Genomic DNA, 15,482 nt, shown 5'->3' on the forward strand with positions numbered 1-15,482 from the left:
TCATTTACTCCTTCTAGCGGTTTTCCGCAGCCCTGGTACCTTGTTCCTTTGCGGCACGGACCCAATGCTCCAGATCCAATTTTCGCCCTGGGACCGAATTTCTGGGTCTGTAAGAAGCAAGCAATTTATTCCAGACGTGGCTCTTACTTCACTGTGTCTTACTTCGGATGTAGGTTCCTTGCCGTGGGCAGTATAGGCGCTTTATTCAATCTCCGCAATTCTGCGGCCGCTTGGACACTGTTGTAAGAATCTTCAACGGCCACTAACGGCGTTCATTGCACGATCTTCTCAGGATGCTCCTTTATGCTTGGGTAAATCAGTGGGACTAGCGGCACCGACCGAGACCTTAAGGGGAGAGTAGCCGAGTGCTACATGCAGGAATTGAGTATCATCACCGTTAGAGTTATTCGCCGCAAATATTATCATCATCAGATGTTTCTAGGCGATTAGTAAGAGAAACGAACCATTAATAGTTGTTTGTACTATAGCCTTTGGTATCGAGACACCAAGTGCTCGAATCAATTATTAGTGAGGCCAGTTACCTGTTTGAAGACTTCGTGGGGTTATGTTGAGCTTGAGTGATGATCAGCAACAAGCTTCCAGAGATCAGCAGGAAACCCCCATATTGATAGACAACGCGAAGAAGATCATGGCGGTATCTTGTGTCGCATTCGCTAGAAGGGAGGAAGTTCTCTCAACGTTCTCACAGTTTGTCTAAAACAAAGAGCCAAGACATCTGTAGTTCCGGGATCCATAGCTATCGGACGATGTTACTTTTATGGGATATATCCACAATAACGGCGTTTGTGCACCAATCGTAGATCCTGGGATTGGCTGGCGGAAGATTTGCTCGTAAATAGGGTAGCCGAGTTTTGTCAGGTAAGGAATGACATTATGTTTGACTGCGAGATAAGTTATTGTTGACATTTGGACCGAGGTTGAATAATTATTAGTCGAATGCTGTGTTGTTAAGGTTGGGAACGGGAGATGTTCCGGCATATCAGGAGAGCTAATGTCCAAAAACTTGGAACCAAGTCGACTTGACCTCGGCGATTAGCACGGCCAAACCTACAGCGTATTGATTGCCTTATTCAGTCCACCTCCTCCTGAAGACCTTCCAGATCCTCAACCATAACTCAGGGATTCTACCCAAGCCTGGGCAGGCGCCTAGTCACCCAAACAGTAATAAAGTAAATCCTGAGGAAACTCAGCACAGTTAATACGAATTGAAATGTCTTGCAATCCTTGATATAGTCATCCGTAGGACAAGGGTCCATCTTGGTAGACGTTCCCACTATCAACTCCCGTCCAGAAAGCCTGGAGTGAATGTAGCACATGTCTTGAAATGCATGAGAGATGTCTTGTGTAGATGCAGTTGCCCTTGACGAAGTTGACATCAGCGCCCTTTTAATTTTGTGAAAACTCGTGGCAGTTGTCTTCTCGGGCTAGGATGAAACCGGAGTGCTGAGCGGAGACGAGTCGTTACACTCTAATCCGATTTCAGCTGTTGAGTCCTATTTCTAGGAGGTATGATCTATATTGACAACTTCGTGGTTAGTGTGCTCCGTATTGCAAACCAGTCACTGAAATACGTAACGCGTAGCCTCTTCCCCTACTTCCAGGATACATTCTGATCAAGTTAGATACTATCAAGCCAGTTGACAGAAGAGAGAAAAGACAATAAGAACATATAAAAAGGCAAAAGAAAGCCTTGTATCAATCCCTAATCTCGACATGAGCTACTCATCATCCTCCGCATCTTGCTCCATTTCGCCAGCCGCCTGAGCCGCCATCATATGCCGAGCATGGTCTCTCACCTGCACTGACTCGTTTGTACCATCACAACCCAGCTTGTCAAGAATTAGGGGTAGGCCTGTGACAGCATCCGATATGAAAACAAGATCTACAACTCTGCGAACTATCATGGCCGCCAATATCCCGAGGAGTACCGAATTACCGATGGAGAACCCCGAAGCCATGAACGAACCCAGAAATGACGTGACGAGCAACATGAAAACGGCCTGGAGGCCAGCGGCGACCTGGAGGATGGGTTGTTCTTCGAGCGCGACTCCTCGTACCCAGTCATAAAGACACGGATAGCCCAAATTTCTGGCTCGATCGCGGAGTAATTCTTTGACAAACTGAACTGTCTTATCTTCGTCCCGAGACATCGCAGTTTGTGTCGGCTGTGCGGTCACGATGGGGTTGTCTGTTGGCGTTGTAACACGAGAGCTTGTTTCTCTGGCGCTTTCCTGATAGTCTTGCGTTTTAGCTCGGACTTGTCTCTTATAATCTAGGCAGTGTTAATAAAGGGTCCATGCCAAGTATATCATCAGACGCTTACCTGCATAGCCCTCCATGGCAGTGAATATTGGCAAAGCAAGCAAAGCCAACGGCACAACTTGACCAAACCCCCAATGATCAGGATCACCCTCCAACTCCGTAGTAGCACAGCGCGAGGCGAAGACTTCTATGATCCCATACACGTTACCAGACCATAACCAGAAAATTCTCCAAACGAACGAGCCGCGGCATTGATGATAAGCCCACCGCTCAGCTATTCGGTATATGTGAGTCTTTAATGAACGTCGGGACTTGGGCTTGCGGGTTAGAATCTTTAAAGCCTTCAATTGCAGCCATCTGTTCAAGAGAGTTGGGCGCTTATCTTCGAGGGTTTGGTCCCGTATAGCTCTGATAGTCCTTCTTTCGGAAGTACGCTGAAATAATCTCGATAAGAACTGACCATAGCCGTTTTCACTGCTGTTGCTTTCGTTACCGCCAACCTCCAGGGCTTGACCTATAGCTAGCACTTCTTGCTCGAGCCTGCTAAGTGTTATAGTTGAGCTTCCGCTACAGTGTTCGTACAAGCGTTGCGGAAGTGCAGTCTGAAGTGTCTGCATCTCAATATCTTGGTCATTCCCTTGTTGTGGGCCATCGGGACTCTCAGCTGCGCGCGATAGTCTTCGCAGGCCTTGGGTCTCACCACCAACTGCCTCATTGTCTCGAGGTTCTTGCCTATAAAGAATTTGCCAAATATCATAGGTGCCGAAAAGGACGGCAAAGGGAACTGGTATCGCCAGGATGTTGTCAAAAAGATCACCTCCGTCAAGCCTGTAGTCTTTCAAGACGCATGTGAAGTACACGTGCGATTCCATGTCCCAGGTGTAGGATAGCTGAACTATAAGCCAGAAGACAAGAATCCCTGAACCCCCAATCATCGTGATGAACCTGAGATGCTTTGCAATATCATGGTCCCTCAAACGGTCGACGTAGAAGGGAAAGCAGCCTAGATGGACGGTCGATGCAAGGCATCCTAGGGCTATGACGATGTTGGCAGAGTAAATGGTGATTTCGGCCTGTATTTTAGTTGCTGCGACAAGAATGGCGACTTGAGACACAAGTATCTGATCACTCGTTGAATGCAGAAAGGCTTTGTAAGCGTCGATCCGCTCATTTCGAGTGTTGACTTGTTTGAGCTTCGAGTCATCTAGATGTAGCCGACGACGGAAACGCCTGAATCCACAGGCCATAACAGTATCGCCTGTATTGAGGAGTCGCGAAGGTACCGAGAATGACATAAAGGCGACAACGAGTGTTGAGATTGCTACTAAGGATGTTGCGAGAAAAGCTATAAGGACCTATAGTTTATCAGTGTCGAGACTTTTGCTTCAGGTGACTTACTCACGCCTAGTCCAGCTATGTCTGCGTCAAACTCAGCGTCGTCGGTATTGTCACAGTCTACCATATTGGGACTGGTGTTGTTTCGCTTTTGCGATCGAGAGAGTTAGTGCGATATGAGCAATAGTGATCGATTCTACTAAGTGAGGAGAGAAAGTTCAAAGGGGAGCTTCAATATTAAATGGGTCGCCTGATCTCGAGCTGTAGGCAACCCAAACGCCTTGACTCGTCATCTCCCTCCTCGATTTCCACAGCCCGATTGCTGGTGGAGTTGCAGCACGATCTATTGGCATTGGGAGGTTGAAAGGTGACTCAGTCTTAGTCGGTATAGCCGCTGTGGCGCGACTTGGCCAATCATGTAGAACACCATTTTCAGCTTTGATTCACCTGGAAGTTGTTTCCTACCAAAGAGAGACATGGCGCAGGGAGGCACCCACGAAGTAGGAGGAACACTACCCGTCCGAGGTACGAGCAACCCTATCAAGTCACTAGCCCTTAGAGCTTAACGCGGACAAAATAATTCATTTGTTGATGCATTAGTAACCAGTCATGAGGAAAACAACAGTCAGCTGCTGATGTCCGAATTCTGCAAATGGATGTGGCAGCTACTTATATGTTATTAGCGCTTCAGCGGACATCGAACTCCGCTACAGTAGCTGCTTCACAGCTATCATCTTCCGTAGTATAGTGGTCAGTATGCAAGCTTGTCACGCTTGAGACCCGGGTTCAATTCCCGGCGGGAGAGTTCCAGCCACCTGCGATACGCAGGAATTTCTTTTTGCAATTTTTGCAATTTTTAAGAGTTCTCCCGTTGGAAGTCATTCTTTTTTCCATCAGCCTTTACTCAACAGTGATACCAACGTTGACGCTTAAGACAACGCTGGACTCACCCCATTGTACTTTGCGTGTTTGAATAACCATGCGCACTGTCCAAAGTCTCATTGCCCAAGGGCCCTCCAGGACTTCTGTATATCATGGCTTGATGCTGGTATATCTAGCATGCAAAAGTCGTCACAACGAAGATATCAAGCTATTGATCCGTGAGGGTGCTAGCATAGAGGGGAGAAACGTAATGGGCCGGGTCCCGATATATGAAGACGCCGAGCAGGGGCACCATAGGATAGTTGAGAATCTGCTCGACCTGCGAGTAAGTCTTGAAGAGGAAGACAGTTAGGGCTATACACCCTTACGCCTAGCAAGTACGGGAGGGCATGTATAGGTTATTGAGCTTGTATTCTACGTAGGAACTGATATAGAAGCTCAGGACGGAAATTGTTACACGCCACTATATAGGTTAAAGGTGAAGGTCTGTTCAAGACTTCTATGTCAAGAGGCCGTACACAGACTGCTGGCTGGATCACAGATGTGAAGGCAAGTTCCGAGGAATTGGATATGCAGGGGCTCCAGGCATTACACTACGCCGCTCTGTTTGCACTTGCCGATTTCGTGTAACTCTTGATTCGAAAAGGTGCCAACATCACAGCTACCAGCGAGGGTGGATTTACGCCTATACATGCCATCCCAATACAGCGAAGATACTAATCTCAGCTAACTCTAATCTGGATTATAGAGGTACATAGGGCCGCAGATATCTCCATCAGGTCAGTCACGACACAAATGTATAACTGGTCAAATTGCTTGTTAAACATAGACTCGGCATTTCCTCGACTGCAACGGACGAATGATCACGGATCGACATCCTTGTGCTTCGCAGCGCGCAGTGGAAGTCCCGGAGTCGCTCGCTGTCTGATGGAAAACAGGACGACCTGAGATATTGAGACTGATGATGGACTGAACATGGCCCATATAGCCGCTTCGAGGTCGGTGCGACATGCTCGAGTGTCTCATTGCCGCATTCCACGAAGCTATTATCAACCAAGCTGAGCATCAAACGGGAGAATTACTACTTCATAAGGCAACTTTCCACGGCCATGAAGATATTGCCAGGATGCTGCTTGGTATTCCAGGCATTGAACCTGACCAGCCTCACAGTGACATACGTACAGCGCTGGCGCTGGCTTACAGATATGGCCTTGAGGAAATCGCACAGGCCCTCTTAGATGACGCCCGAGTCGACCTGAGTTCGACAGACTGGCACAGGTCAATGCCATTATTGGCAGCCATAAAGAATAACCATGTAGAAACAGCTGAAATATTACTCGCGAGCCCAAAGGTCATTACAGATGACAAAGATGGTTTTGGGAAGAACTTCCGGGGGTGGGCTGACAAGCTCGGATATTCAGAGATTCTATTTCTACTAGAAAGCTATTTCGGAAAGGAGGATACTTACAATGATGGGATTGAGCCCAGAGTCAACATGAACATGACTCGGTTCGACGGTAGATGGCATACTGTAATGCCTGTTTGATTACTACACAAGACCTCGGACTTGTAAAGTGTGCGACGGGAGGTACTTTTGGTCATGTCCGGATCGTGATGGTTTGGTTCAAGTTCGATGTTTGGATGGTATTCATTCTAAGATAAGTTGGGAAGATTAAATTGGTCGGCATTTAACTGTGTTATTATCAGTCATGGTCGCGTTCTGCACTCCCTGTGTTTGCCTCCTCCTTATTCCTTCATGTGCCATACTAATAAACAATGGCGCTGGGATTCCATAGTATTTAGCCCAGTTCGATATCTGGAGTGTTAGGATGTAATTAAATTTTCCTTGTTGTTGCCAATTTTTGGCAATACAAGAACGCATTCATTCATTCTTATGCTGCTTTCCTTCGTGGTAGCTTCATTCACATGCATTTCACGCTTTGTGGTGGTTTATGGCGGCTTTGCTAGGCACGGCCCGCTCGTCTAACTGAGATCCGTCCCGTCTTTGGCTTTACTATGCCAGGGTTAGTTCAATCGGTCCTGGCCACTCACATGGGTAATAGAAGAAACGTTCTCGAAGTCTTAGCGACTCACTTAGCTGGCATAGAGTCACCAGAGTACTTTGTTTCTTGTGTTTTTGGCGGCCAATTCTTCTCGCACTCTGAGGACCACTCGATCCTCCACGCTCGATACTAATGTCTCACTGCCGCCTGAATCAACCCTGCACAGCCCCCTGTGACGGTAGATGTCCATCTAGAGCGGGGTTCAAGCGCAGTTATTGGAGATTGCCAAAGCACCTCGATCCTACTGGCGTGACCAGTCCACTTTAACTAGGCGTCAGCCCAGTGAGACCAAATAGGCAAGTAGAATAACACTAAAAAGGCTCACTTCCTCCCATATCTCATCCTCCTTCTTACAAACCAATCTCCAAAAATGTTCGTCGAAACAAGCATCAACACGCTCCCCATTGAACTCTTATCGGCCATCTTCACTCACGTGCGCGACTCCAAAGATGGACAAGAGTCAATCGGACAATGCCGTCTGGTATCGCGACGATTCCGGGAGCATGTCTCCGTCTTTTTAATCAATGAAATCACAGTCCGTCTCAGCTCAGAGTCTTTTACCGACCTGGAGACCATCGCCTCTCATCCTGTCTTCAGCAAGGGCGTGAAGAAAGTCAACATCATGGTGTCCTACTACGAGGCTGAATTGGCTCAGAATAAGCAGATGTACATGGCGGAGGCTGAATCACGGCTTTTACGACACTGGGAGACCATGGAGCGCATGAGACAGTATAGGAAACGGTATGGTGTCTCGGATGAGTTGTTTAAATGGTTAGGAGAGATTGCCTGGGGAGGAAGCTCGGATCTCCAGCAATTGATACGAGGGGATGCTCTGGAAACGACACCTACGCCTATCCAGAAGTTGTTTCTTCGAACGTACGATATTTACGTGGCAAGATTTGATGATCAAGAGACTCTGAGGAAGGATAATGCACATATCGGGCGCCTTGTCAATGCCCTGTCTTCTTTACCAGCTCTCGTATCACTGAACTTGGACGATATGCACGGTCAGAGGATTTTATCCCAAACGGCACAACTTGGAAATGGCAATCTTGACCCTCAAGATTTCGAGGACACCGGGTTCAATCGCGACGTATTGCAACATTTCGATAATGGGATACGCCAGTCCAGTTGGTCGGGATCGTTCCATACAAACGGGAACCGTCGCCATAACGGTGAAGTAGAAGCTTCGACAACTCCGCCCGTGGAGATGCTTGGAGAGTTTTGCTCTCAACTTGCAGAGAAGGGCATCAGGCCAAAGGAGTTCAAAATCTCGCTGAAGCCTCCCCCGGACATGCTAGTGTTGACGATGACGTCCGTGCAGCAGGAGAAAATGAAACAACTTGTTTCTCATGCTTCCAGTCTGACATTCCATTTCGATTTCTTCGCTCGTCCGTACAGCCTCCAAGAGAACCCAAAACACGAGATGCTCGCTCTCGGCTCCATTACCACGCCCTTCTTCAGCGCACCGCATCTTCAAACTCTGGATATCTACTTCAAAGAATATCCCAGACACGAATCAGAGCCCACTGTCTCTCTCAGTGAGATGCTCCCATTAGATATCACCTGGCCACAACTGAAGACTCTGCGTCTAAAGTACCAACCCATGACGATCGACGAGCTGAGAGGGCTAGTCAACAGACAGCGCGAAACCGTGCGACATCTCGATCTCACATGTCTTTGGCTCTTGAAAGGCAGTATCTATGATGTGTTGGAGACGGTGCGGGGGTTTTCGAAGCTTGAGAAGGTGATCATACCGTTCCCCAAGGGATCTGGTTTTGAAGGTACTGGAGGTATAGACTTTGAGTGGCCGGTAGAAGAGATTTCGCGATATTTGCTTCGGGATACTGATGTTCATCCGCTTGGGGATGAGTTGGTATACAAGAGGAGATGAGCAATAGTCAGTGGACAGCCGCAGGACTAGACTGGGAGCTGGAAGGCAACTCCGGTGCTTCAAATATTCGCGTTAGCTTGAAGATAGTTCACAAGCATGACCTTCTATCAATGTCTTCCTCACGGCCTTCGTCTGTGCCGTGATACAGGCGCGGTTTACAAAGCCTGATGGTACCATTCTCGAGCTCGGGGTTTTAGTGACAATTAAATTGCTGCCTTCGAGACTATAGCGCCACGAGTGCTTCATTTCGCACATGTGGGCAAAGCACGTACTAGCATCCTGGGCATGGCGTAGTTGTCATACATTACAACAACGCGCGACTCAACAGAGTTGTAACGTTGCTACCCGTACCCTTGCTTTTGCGTCTGAACATCTGATGCGGGAAATGGTCGGTGCCAAATTGACGTTATGAAGCGTTTGCTGTGCTTAGCAACTTAGACATTTAGCAACAATTCCTCAGTGGATGCCTTGCACCATTACGTGCTTGCTGGGGTTGTGCTACGGCGCTGGTCCAGCGCCGCTGGAGCTTTAGGAGAAGTGCCCTGTACTAACTACACGACATTTACAAGCTGTTGTTCCTGTGCGGTGAGTCTTTCGGATTAGTTCCGTTACTTCTGGTGGGCGATGCCCATGCTCACTCGCTCGTCTGGCTCGTGCGATGAGCTGAAGTGATCAAGATGACGTTAAATTGCGGTGCATTGTGGACACGTCCTGTCCTCTTTGTACCGAGCAATGAGTGCGCAACACAGGTAGGTATCTGGTGATGCAATGGGCTTGGCAGATATTCCCTCTTCCTGTAGAGCAGTTCAGATTGATGACTTTCCTTGACGGCAGGCTGCGGCTGCCACATTGTTGTCGTACAGCCATCTTTCAGTTAAGTACTCTACACCAGGGCAAAATGAATGAAGGAACACGCCAGACAGGATCGGAACTGGTACATATCATCACGAGCAGTAGATGATTATAACAATAGTGTGCGGTAAGTAATAGAACAGAAGAAAATTACGCTTTAAAAAACAGCGGGAGCGGTTCTTTTACTAAAGAGAGAAGATAAAAAAGTGCCCCGATCATGATGGTAAAGTGTTCGGGTTGGGTTACAAAAGAAGCATCCTCTAAGACTTAGACTACAGAAATAAAGTAGCATAAAGGTAATAAAATTATTCTATCTCTTACCTAGGTAGGTATGCTTTCGGCGGTCAATACTTCTAATACCCTGCGGGCAATAGAGCGAAGTACTTGTTATCGGCCCTGCTGACAAACGTGCCAGCCCAATGAATGGACCACTACCACTGCTAAGTGCGCTGCAGCCAGTTGAGAACAGGCGCTATAGCCCATCAGCTACAGCACTTACAGCAGCTGAGCTAACGGGCAGCTATAAGCGCACCCACAGAGGCCAACCCTTCTATAACTCTCAACTGCAGCTTCGGGCAATTTGAAGTAAGCTCGGTTCGATTTACAGCCAGAGAGCACCTTACTACTACTGCTATCTATAATTTAATGCAACGCAGTGAGTAGGATCTTCAAGGTGGCTAGTGTTCCTCTTCAGTGCAGTCAGCAGAGGTGGTGTTGAGAACTCACGGGGCCCTGTGTGCGCCGCGACCGGTGCAGGTAGTGGTTCTCGTCCAATGATAGCAAGGGAATATTCTAGCCTCAGGTTCAAAACAATAAGGTCCAAATCCCGTCGCAGCAGCGTGTCTCTGCCCACCTGCGACATTCTTTCATCGCACACAAACATGTGACAATTGTGCCCGTCTGTGTATTGCGAATGGCGATGCTCCCACTAGCGATACCTCCTCCGAGAACAGCCGTCCATGCCATGCGAGAGTTTGCGACACTGCAGACTGCCGGGAGGCCGGCCATTTGATCGCGCGTCAGCCGGCCGAGATATCGCTTGGTTAGTTGCTCATATGCGTGTTCCTTACCACTCAAGACTCTAGGCTTCGAGCGACACTCTGTCGCTAATCTCGATAGGAATTGTGCATCATCATTCCTCGACCGTACCTGCGACGCTCCCGCCCACCGCCATACATCACTGCATCTCCAAAACCTCACAAATACACATGTCCCTCGCCGATCCGACGGTCGCATTTCATGGTAGCTATTTCCTTGCCCCAAGCGCTCGATCTACTCGACGCGACAGCCGCCGTATATGTCCCAGCGACCGACCCTCTGCGTGTGATATACACCGACCGACTGGCATGAAGCCTGCATCACGAACCTCCCACTACGAGCCTTCCCAATGCGATACAATACCACTTGCCAAGTAGCCTCTTCAAGCAGGATGATACGTGTGTTACCCATTCTTGTGAATCATGCGTTCAATATATCGTAGAAACAATTGCGACCGCCTTGATTGCGTGTCGCTGAATTACAGCACATCCTCATGCCATTCTATTGCTCTCGTAGAAACACCTTCCTTCCACATTACACACAACGTATACGCGACACGGACGATATTACAATTACGGAGACATCAGATAATGAAGAACATGGCTTACCTGTCTACCTACCTGGCTTCATAACTTCTTCCAATACATGGCATTCTTTTCCATCTACCAATGCGGCAAATGCGTACTACATTTACACTTGCCTTGATTGAACAGCCCTGTGGTTCAGTGCTCCGAAGCAGCTGTACTACTGGTTGATCTGTATCTCGTAGTTGTCGGCCAATCTGACCTTGTAATCCACTTGATCCGGCGGCTGTTCTTCGAGGAGATCCCACGGCCACATGTCAGAATACCACTCGCAAAACCAATCTTCGGTTGACAGATACCGTGTTTGGTTAACTATGGCGCCGACATCCAATGCGATTCCCGCGTTGAAGTCACTGCGCAGGATGGGCGAGGTTTCGTTCGCCAGACTCTCGATCACATCAGTGTCTTCACATGTCATCATAAACCTCATGAAGTCAGGCTGAATGGTTGTTAATGCCCGCCCCTCAAGCCCGAAAGCATCTCTCTCGTCGAGGTAGTTCAATGCCCGACTCCAAGCCATCTCCTTCTGAAGTCGCTGCTGAGAAAAAATTGTAAAGTAGTCCCTGTAAGGACCTGCTTCCAGAATGAGTGTGAATGACTCGGCGGGAATGCCGACACGTGTTACGGCAAGTGCATCTGTCAGCCATTGTAGTATAGGAGTCCCAACATCCGCACCCGTCAGTCCTGATGTACTGGGCCAGGCATTTGAATCTAGGAAGTGACTTGCCACATCCTCAGCGTTATCGAATGCTCCATACATGCAGCGCATCATGTCGACACGGCGTTCGACTCGCAAAAGAGGATTCTCCCGAAAGAAAGGAGCTAGGCCCTGGGCATGAGCTGATGGGACGTTGACTGATGGTAAGTCTTCATGTAGGATAAGAGTCCGAATGTTGAGGCGATGTTTGGGGGGAATTCGCGTCTCGAGGAACCGGATGGCGTTGGCGGCAGCTGAGAATCGGATCTTCTGTCGACAGCGAATACCAGAGGTCCCGTCATCGTCGGGAGGGCCATACCATATATCCGGCACATCCCACATAGCGTCGAGTCCCAACATCTGTGTCGCATGCTGGACTTGAGACGGCGAAGGAATTGCCCAGTGGTCAAAGCGCATGTTGAAGAATTCTTGGGGCGAATGACGACCGTCCCATTCCGGGAATACCATGTATAGCTGGCGGCTAAATTCGGAGGGGTTGTGTTGGGCCAGTAGCTTCAAAGCGTGCGAAAAGAGGCCTTCAACTCTCCAAAAGCTTCTGGACAACTCTTTCCAGTACCTATCGATATGACGAGGCAGGTTGAGAAGCCGATATAGTCGCTTGTGTTGCCGCAAGGACGGTACCTGCTGGTTTGCATAAGGTCTTCCCAGAAAGTGGACTCCCTGAGGAACGCTTCTGCTGAGACACACAAGGCGTCTTCCATCTGATTCTTCAGGGAAACTTTCGCAGCCATAGCGATGGAGTTGCCATTGTATTCTCTCCCATACAACCATAGCTCATGTGCTGTATCTTCGCGATGGCTTTCGTAGCGTCGTTGCCCTTCTTCGATATCATGTTCACGGACCAACAAAGCATTGTCGAGGTGCGAGCTGAAGTTCGGGTGCTCTAAAGCGAGCTCAGCGCGCATCTCGGGCGTCAAGACGTGTGCAGGTTGCAGCACAAAGTCTGCCTGGAGGTGGTGGTACAGACCAGACACCATGCTGAAGCATCCCGCCAGGTTATTCAAGTCGCGGCGGTAGAGGGTAGTGAATTTGATGCTGTTTAGCAATAGAGGAAGGTGTATGGCTTCGTTTGCGATGGTACGACAAGTGTAGAGGAGGGCGAGGTCGATCGGGCGATTGTCGGCGGCGGTCTTGAGGCAGTCGGAGTCGGCATCGTAAGCATATCCGCCGACACGGAAATAGAGATGGTAGATCTGATCTCGCAGCTCGGCGGGGAGGCTGAGAAAGTTAGCTTTGACTGCCATGATGGATGGATAGAATGGAGGTGGTGATGGTGATATAGGAGCGAAGTCCTCAGGAGGGGTAAGTGGTTTATTATAGTGCAGTTGATTAAAGTTTTCAGGGCTGGCGCCCGGGCAAGTAAGCCCTGGAGTCGTACCAACAGCACATAGTTATAGTGCAGTCAACCACTGGAAGGTTCCGTGCTACAGCGGTGAGTCACCTAAAATAACCCCACGGATTGGTTGGGTAACACATGGACACGCCACAAGAACACGAAAGTCTGACCAAACTTACACAAAACGAAATGGAGAAAAAGATTCTTTTCATTAAATTTCTCTCACATGCTACATTGGTACCTGATACCCCTCCATTCCTCCCCAAATCCTCCTCCATCAGGTACGTTCTCTAGCTACGGGTAGGGAAAATTCGGGCTTTAAGGTAGGGGGAAATGGTCAAACGAAAGCAAAAGCCCAGAGGCTCATACCCGCACGGTCGTACCCGTGACGGTGTGAGCCCCCGCAAACCCCCTCCTACATAGATAGGTAGGTACCTACCAAGTGCCCTAAAAACCCTTTGGCGTAGAGGCTTCTCAACGCGGGTCGAGTAGCCCCCGGCGATCTCGTTCATACCTAGGGTTGACTGCAAGCAGGTCGAGCCCCAGGTTGAATTCATCAAAAGCCGAGCCAAGGTCACGTATACGAGGCTGCCCCAGAGCCACTTGGCCGGTGCAACATTCAACTTAAGCCCCGAAAGGCGAGAAGAAAGTTGCGTAGACAAGAGCGTTGCTCTGTCAGGGAGAGCGGTGCTCTCCAGGGGCACACTACTGAATTGGAATGCTGAACGTACGAGGCCATCCATAACATCACTGTTAGTAGAATTTGGCCGGTGGCTCTTGGCTATCGCCATTCCAAGCCCGTAAGATGCCTCTATGGATCCGTTGTAAAAGTATCTTAAACAGCTCAACCTGCTCCCCTTGCTTCTTCTTATCACCAAATGCCCACCTCAGTCTCTGTCGATACTGGTCTCGGATATTTGGATCAGCCTTGGTCCATAGATGAGACGCGCCCGTCTTCATGCTGAAGTCGTATACTGTTTCGATAATTGTCAAGACATCTTTGACAGCGATTTCTATACAAAGACCTTGGCAGCCTGTAATCGAGTTACCAGTCTACGTGGGTAAAAGAAGCAATGTCCTCTAAGGCTTAGGCTACTAAAATAGAGTAGCATAAATGCCCATCTAAATTGGCATAAGATGACCAAACTATTTCGTTTCTTACTCTTATGATGGCTAATTCTCCCGACACCCTGCGGCCAAGGTATGTGAGTCAGCAGCGAATGAGCGATATGATTGCACACCGTCTGCTGCTTCTAGACAGGCGCCAAAGACACCGGCTATGCCCGTTATGAGACTGGAAACTTCCATGTCTGGGCTATTATGATGAAGGATTAAAATAAGATTCTTACGAGGTGATGGGAGCCTGATGATCTAACAGAAGGTCTGTGTACATTTGAAGCAAAGCCGCGTAGTGCATGATGCCTTCATTTGCCCTGCTCTGGGAGGGGTTACTACCAGAAAGACAGTTGCATTTTCATTTTAGTCTGGGCCAAGAAGTGATGAAAACAAATGAGATCAATTATATCCGAAACTCCTAAAGCAGACTATGCTAAGTATTATGAAATCCCCAACACCATTATATCCATTAATGCATATCAATATCCCATCTAATCATTCTGTATCTCTTCATCCTTTTTCTATCCTTCCTTTTAAGGGCTGCCAGTAGCAGGCTCCTCATCCTGATCAGCGGACTTCTCCTCAGCTGGGTCGCTGGTAGAGTCGCCATCAGAGGTAGTAGGTTCGTCATTGCCAGAAGTAGCAGGCTGGGTGGGCTCATCGTTGCTGACAGGTGCAGTAGGCTCATCGTTGCTGACAGGTGCAGTAGGCTCGTCGTTGGAAGCAGGCTGGGTTGGCTCATCATTTCCAGCAGGCTGGGTGGGCTCATCGTTGCTGGCAGGCTGAGTGGGCTCGTCATTGGAAGCTGGCTGAGTGGGCTCATCGTTGGAAGCTGGCTGGGTGGGCTCATCGTTGCTGGCAGGTGCAGTAGGCTCATCGTTGGAAGCAGGCTGAGTGGGCTCATCATTACCAGCAGGCTGGGTGGGCTCATCGTTGCTGGCAGGCTCAGTAGGATCGACGGCAGCAGGCTGAGTGGGCTCGTTGCTACCAGCAGGCTCGGTAGGGTCACTTCCAGCAGGTTCAGTGGCAGAAGGCTTGTCATCAGCTGTGGCAGTGGGTTCATCAGGCTTGACCACAGTAGCAAGAGTCGTGGGTGTAGACTCCTCAGGATCAGCAGCGGAAGAGGGTTCGTCAGCCTTGGCTGTAGGCTCGGTGGGCTCATCGACAGTAGGGACAGTGGGTTCATCATCAGTAACTGCAGGCTCCTCGGCGTCGGTTGCAGTGGTAGCAGGCTTGACCATAGTGACCAGCGTTGTAGGGGTATCGGCAGGAACAGTGGGCTCGTCAGCAGGCTCGGTAGGATCGCTTCCGGCAGGCTCAGTTGGCTCACCACCAGCAGGCTCAGTTGGCTCTCCACCAGCAGGCTCAGTTGGCTCTCCAC

The 15,482-nt window shown here is 49.2% G+C and overlaps 5 protein-coding genes and 1 non-coding gene across 6 annotated transcripts; 4 read left to right on the forward strand and 2 right to left on the reverse strand.

Annotated features, from left to right (window-relative positions):
* Window positions 1-1,739: 1,739 nt before the first annotated feature.
* Window positions 1,740-3,847, reverse strand: B0J16DRAFT_416585 (uncharacterized protein; the record flags this gene model as incomplete). The annotated part of the gene is made up of 3 exons (XM_046133606.1): window positions 3,686-3,847; window positions 2,345-3,638; window positions 1,740-2,293 (listed from the first exon to the last, which is right to left on the reverse strand). Exons 1-3 carry the CDS (start codon window positions 3,743-3,745, stop codon window positions 1,740-1,742), a joined length of 1,908 nt encoding a protein of 635 aa, XP_045981968.1. The 5' UTR covers window positions 3,746-3,847.
* Window positions 3,848-4,351: 504 nt separating this feature from the next.
* B0J16DRAFT_t192 lies at window positions 4,352-4,423 on the forward strand. Its single transcript has one exon. It is a non-coding gene; the product is annotated as a tRNA-Asp (tRNA).
* A 174-nt stretch (window positions 4,424-4,597) lies between these two features.
* Window positions 4,598-5,130, forward strand: B0J16DRAFT_322276 (uncharacterized protein; the record flags this gene model as incomplete). The annotated part of the gene is made up of 2 exons (XM_046125691.1): window positions 4,598-4,825; window positions 4,972-5,130. The coding sequence occupies 2 exons, from the start codon at window positions 4,598-4,600 to the stop codon at window positions 5,128-5,130; spliced, it is 387 nt and encodes a 128-aa protein (XP_045981969.1).
* A 379-nt stretch (window positions 5,131-5,509) lies between these two features.
* B0J16DRAFT_401977 (ankyrin repeat-containing domain protein) lies at window positions 5,510-6,099 on the forward strand (the record flags this gene model as incomplete). Its single annotated transcript, XM_046132610.1, has 1 exon — window positions 5,510-6,099. One exon carries the CDS (start codon window positions 5,510-5,512, stop codon window positions 6,044-6,046), a length of 537 nt encoding a protein of 178 aa, XP_045981970.1. The 3' UTR covers window positions 6,047-6,099.
* A 755-nt stretch (window positions 6,100-6,854) lies between these two features.
* Window positions 6,855-8,625, forward strand: B0J16DRAFT_345930 (uncharacterized protein). Its single transcript, XM_046128346.1, has one exon. It carries the CDS (start codon window positions 6,934-6,936, stop codon window positions 8,455-8,457), a length of 1,524 nt encoding a protein of 507 aa, XP_045981971.1. The 5' UTR covers window positions 6,855-6,933; the 3' UTR covers window positions 8,458-8,625.
* Window positions 8,626-11,091: 2,466 nt separating this feature from the next.
* B0J16DRAFT_401979 (uncharacterized protein) lies at window positions 11,092-12,984 on the reverse strand (the record flags this gene model as incomplete). The annotated part of the gene is made up of 2 exons (XM_046132611.1): window positions 12,271-12,984; window positions 11,092-12,205 (listed from the first exon to the last, which is right to left on the reverse strand). Exons 1-2 carry the CDS (start codon window positions 12,891-12,893, stop codon window positions 11,092-11,094), a joined length of 1,737 nt encoding a protein of 578 aa, XP_045981972.1. The 5' UTR covers window positions 12,894-12,984.
* Between the last annotated feature and the right edge of the window lie 2,498 nt (window positions 12,985-15,482).

Source organism: Fusarium flagelliforme, assembly GCF_020744385.1.
Source record: "Fusarium flagelliforme strain FIESC 12 MPI-CAGE-AA-0113 chromosome Unknown B0J16scaffold_5, whole genome shotgun sequence".
Taxonomy (NCBI): domain Eukaryota; kingdom Fungi; phylum Ascomycota; class Sordariomycetes; order Hypocreales; family Nectriaceae; genus Fusarium; species Fusarium flagelliforme.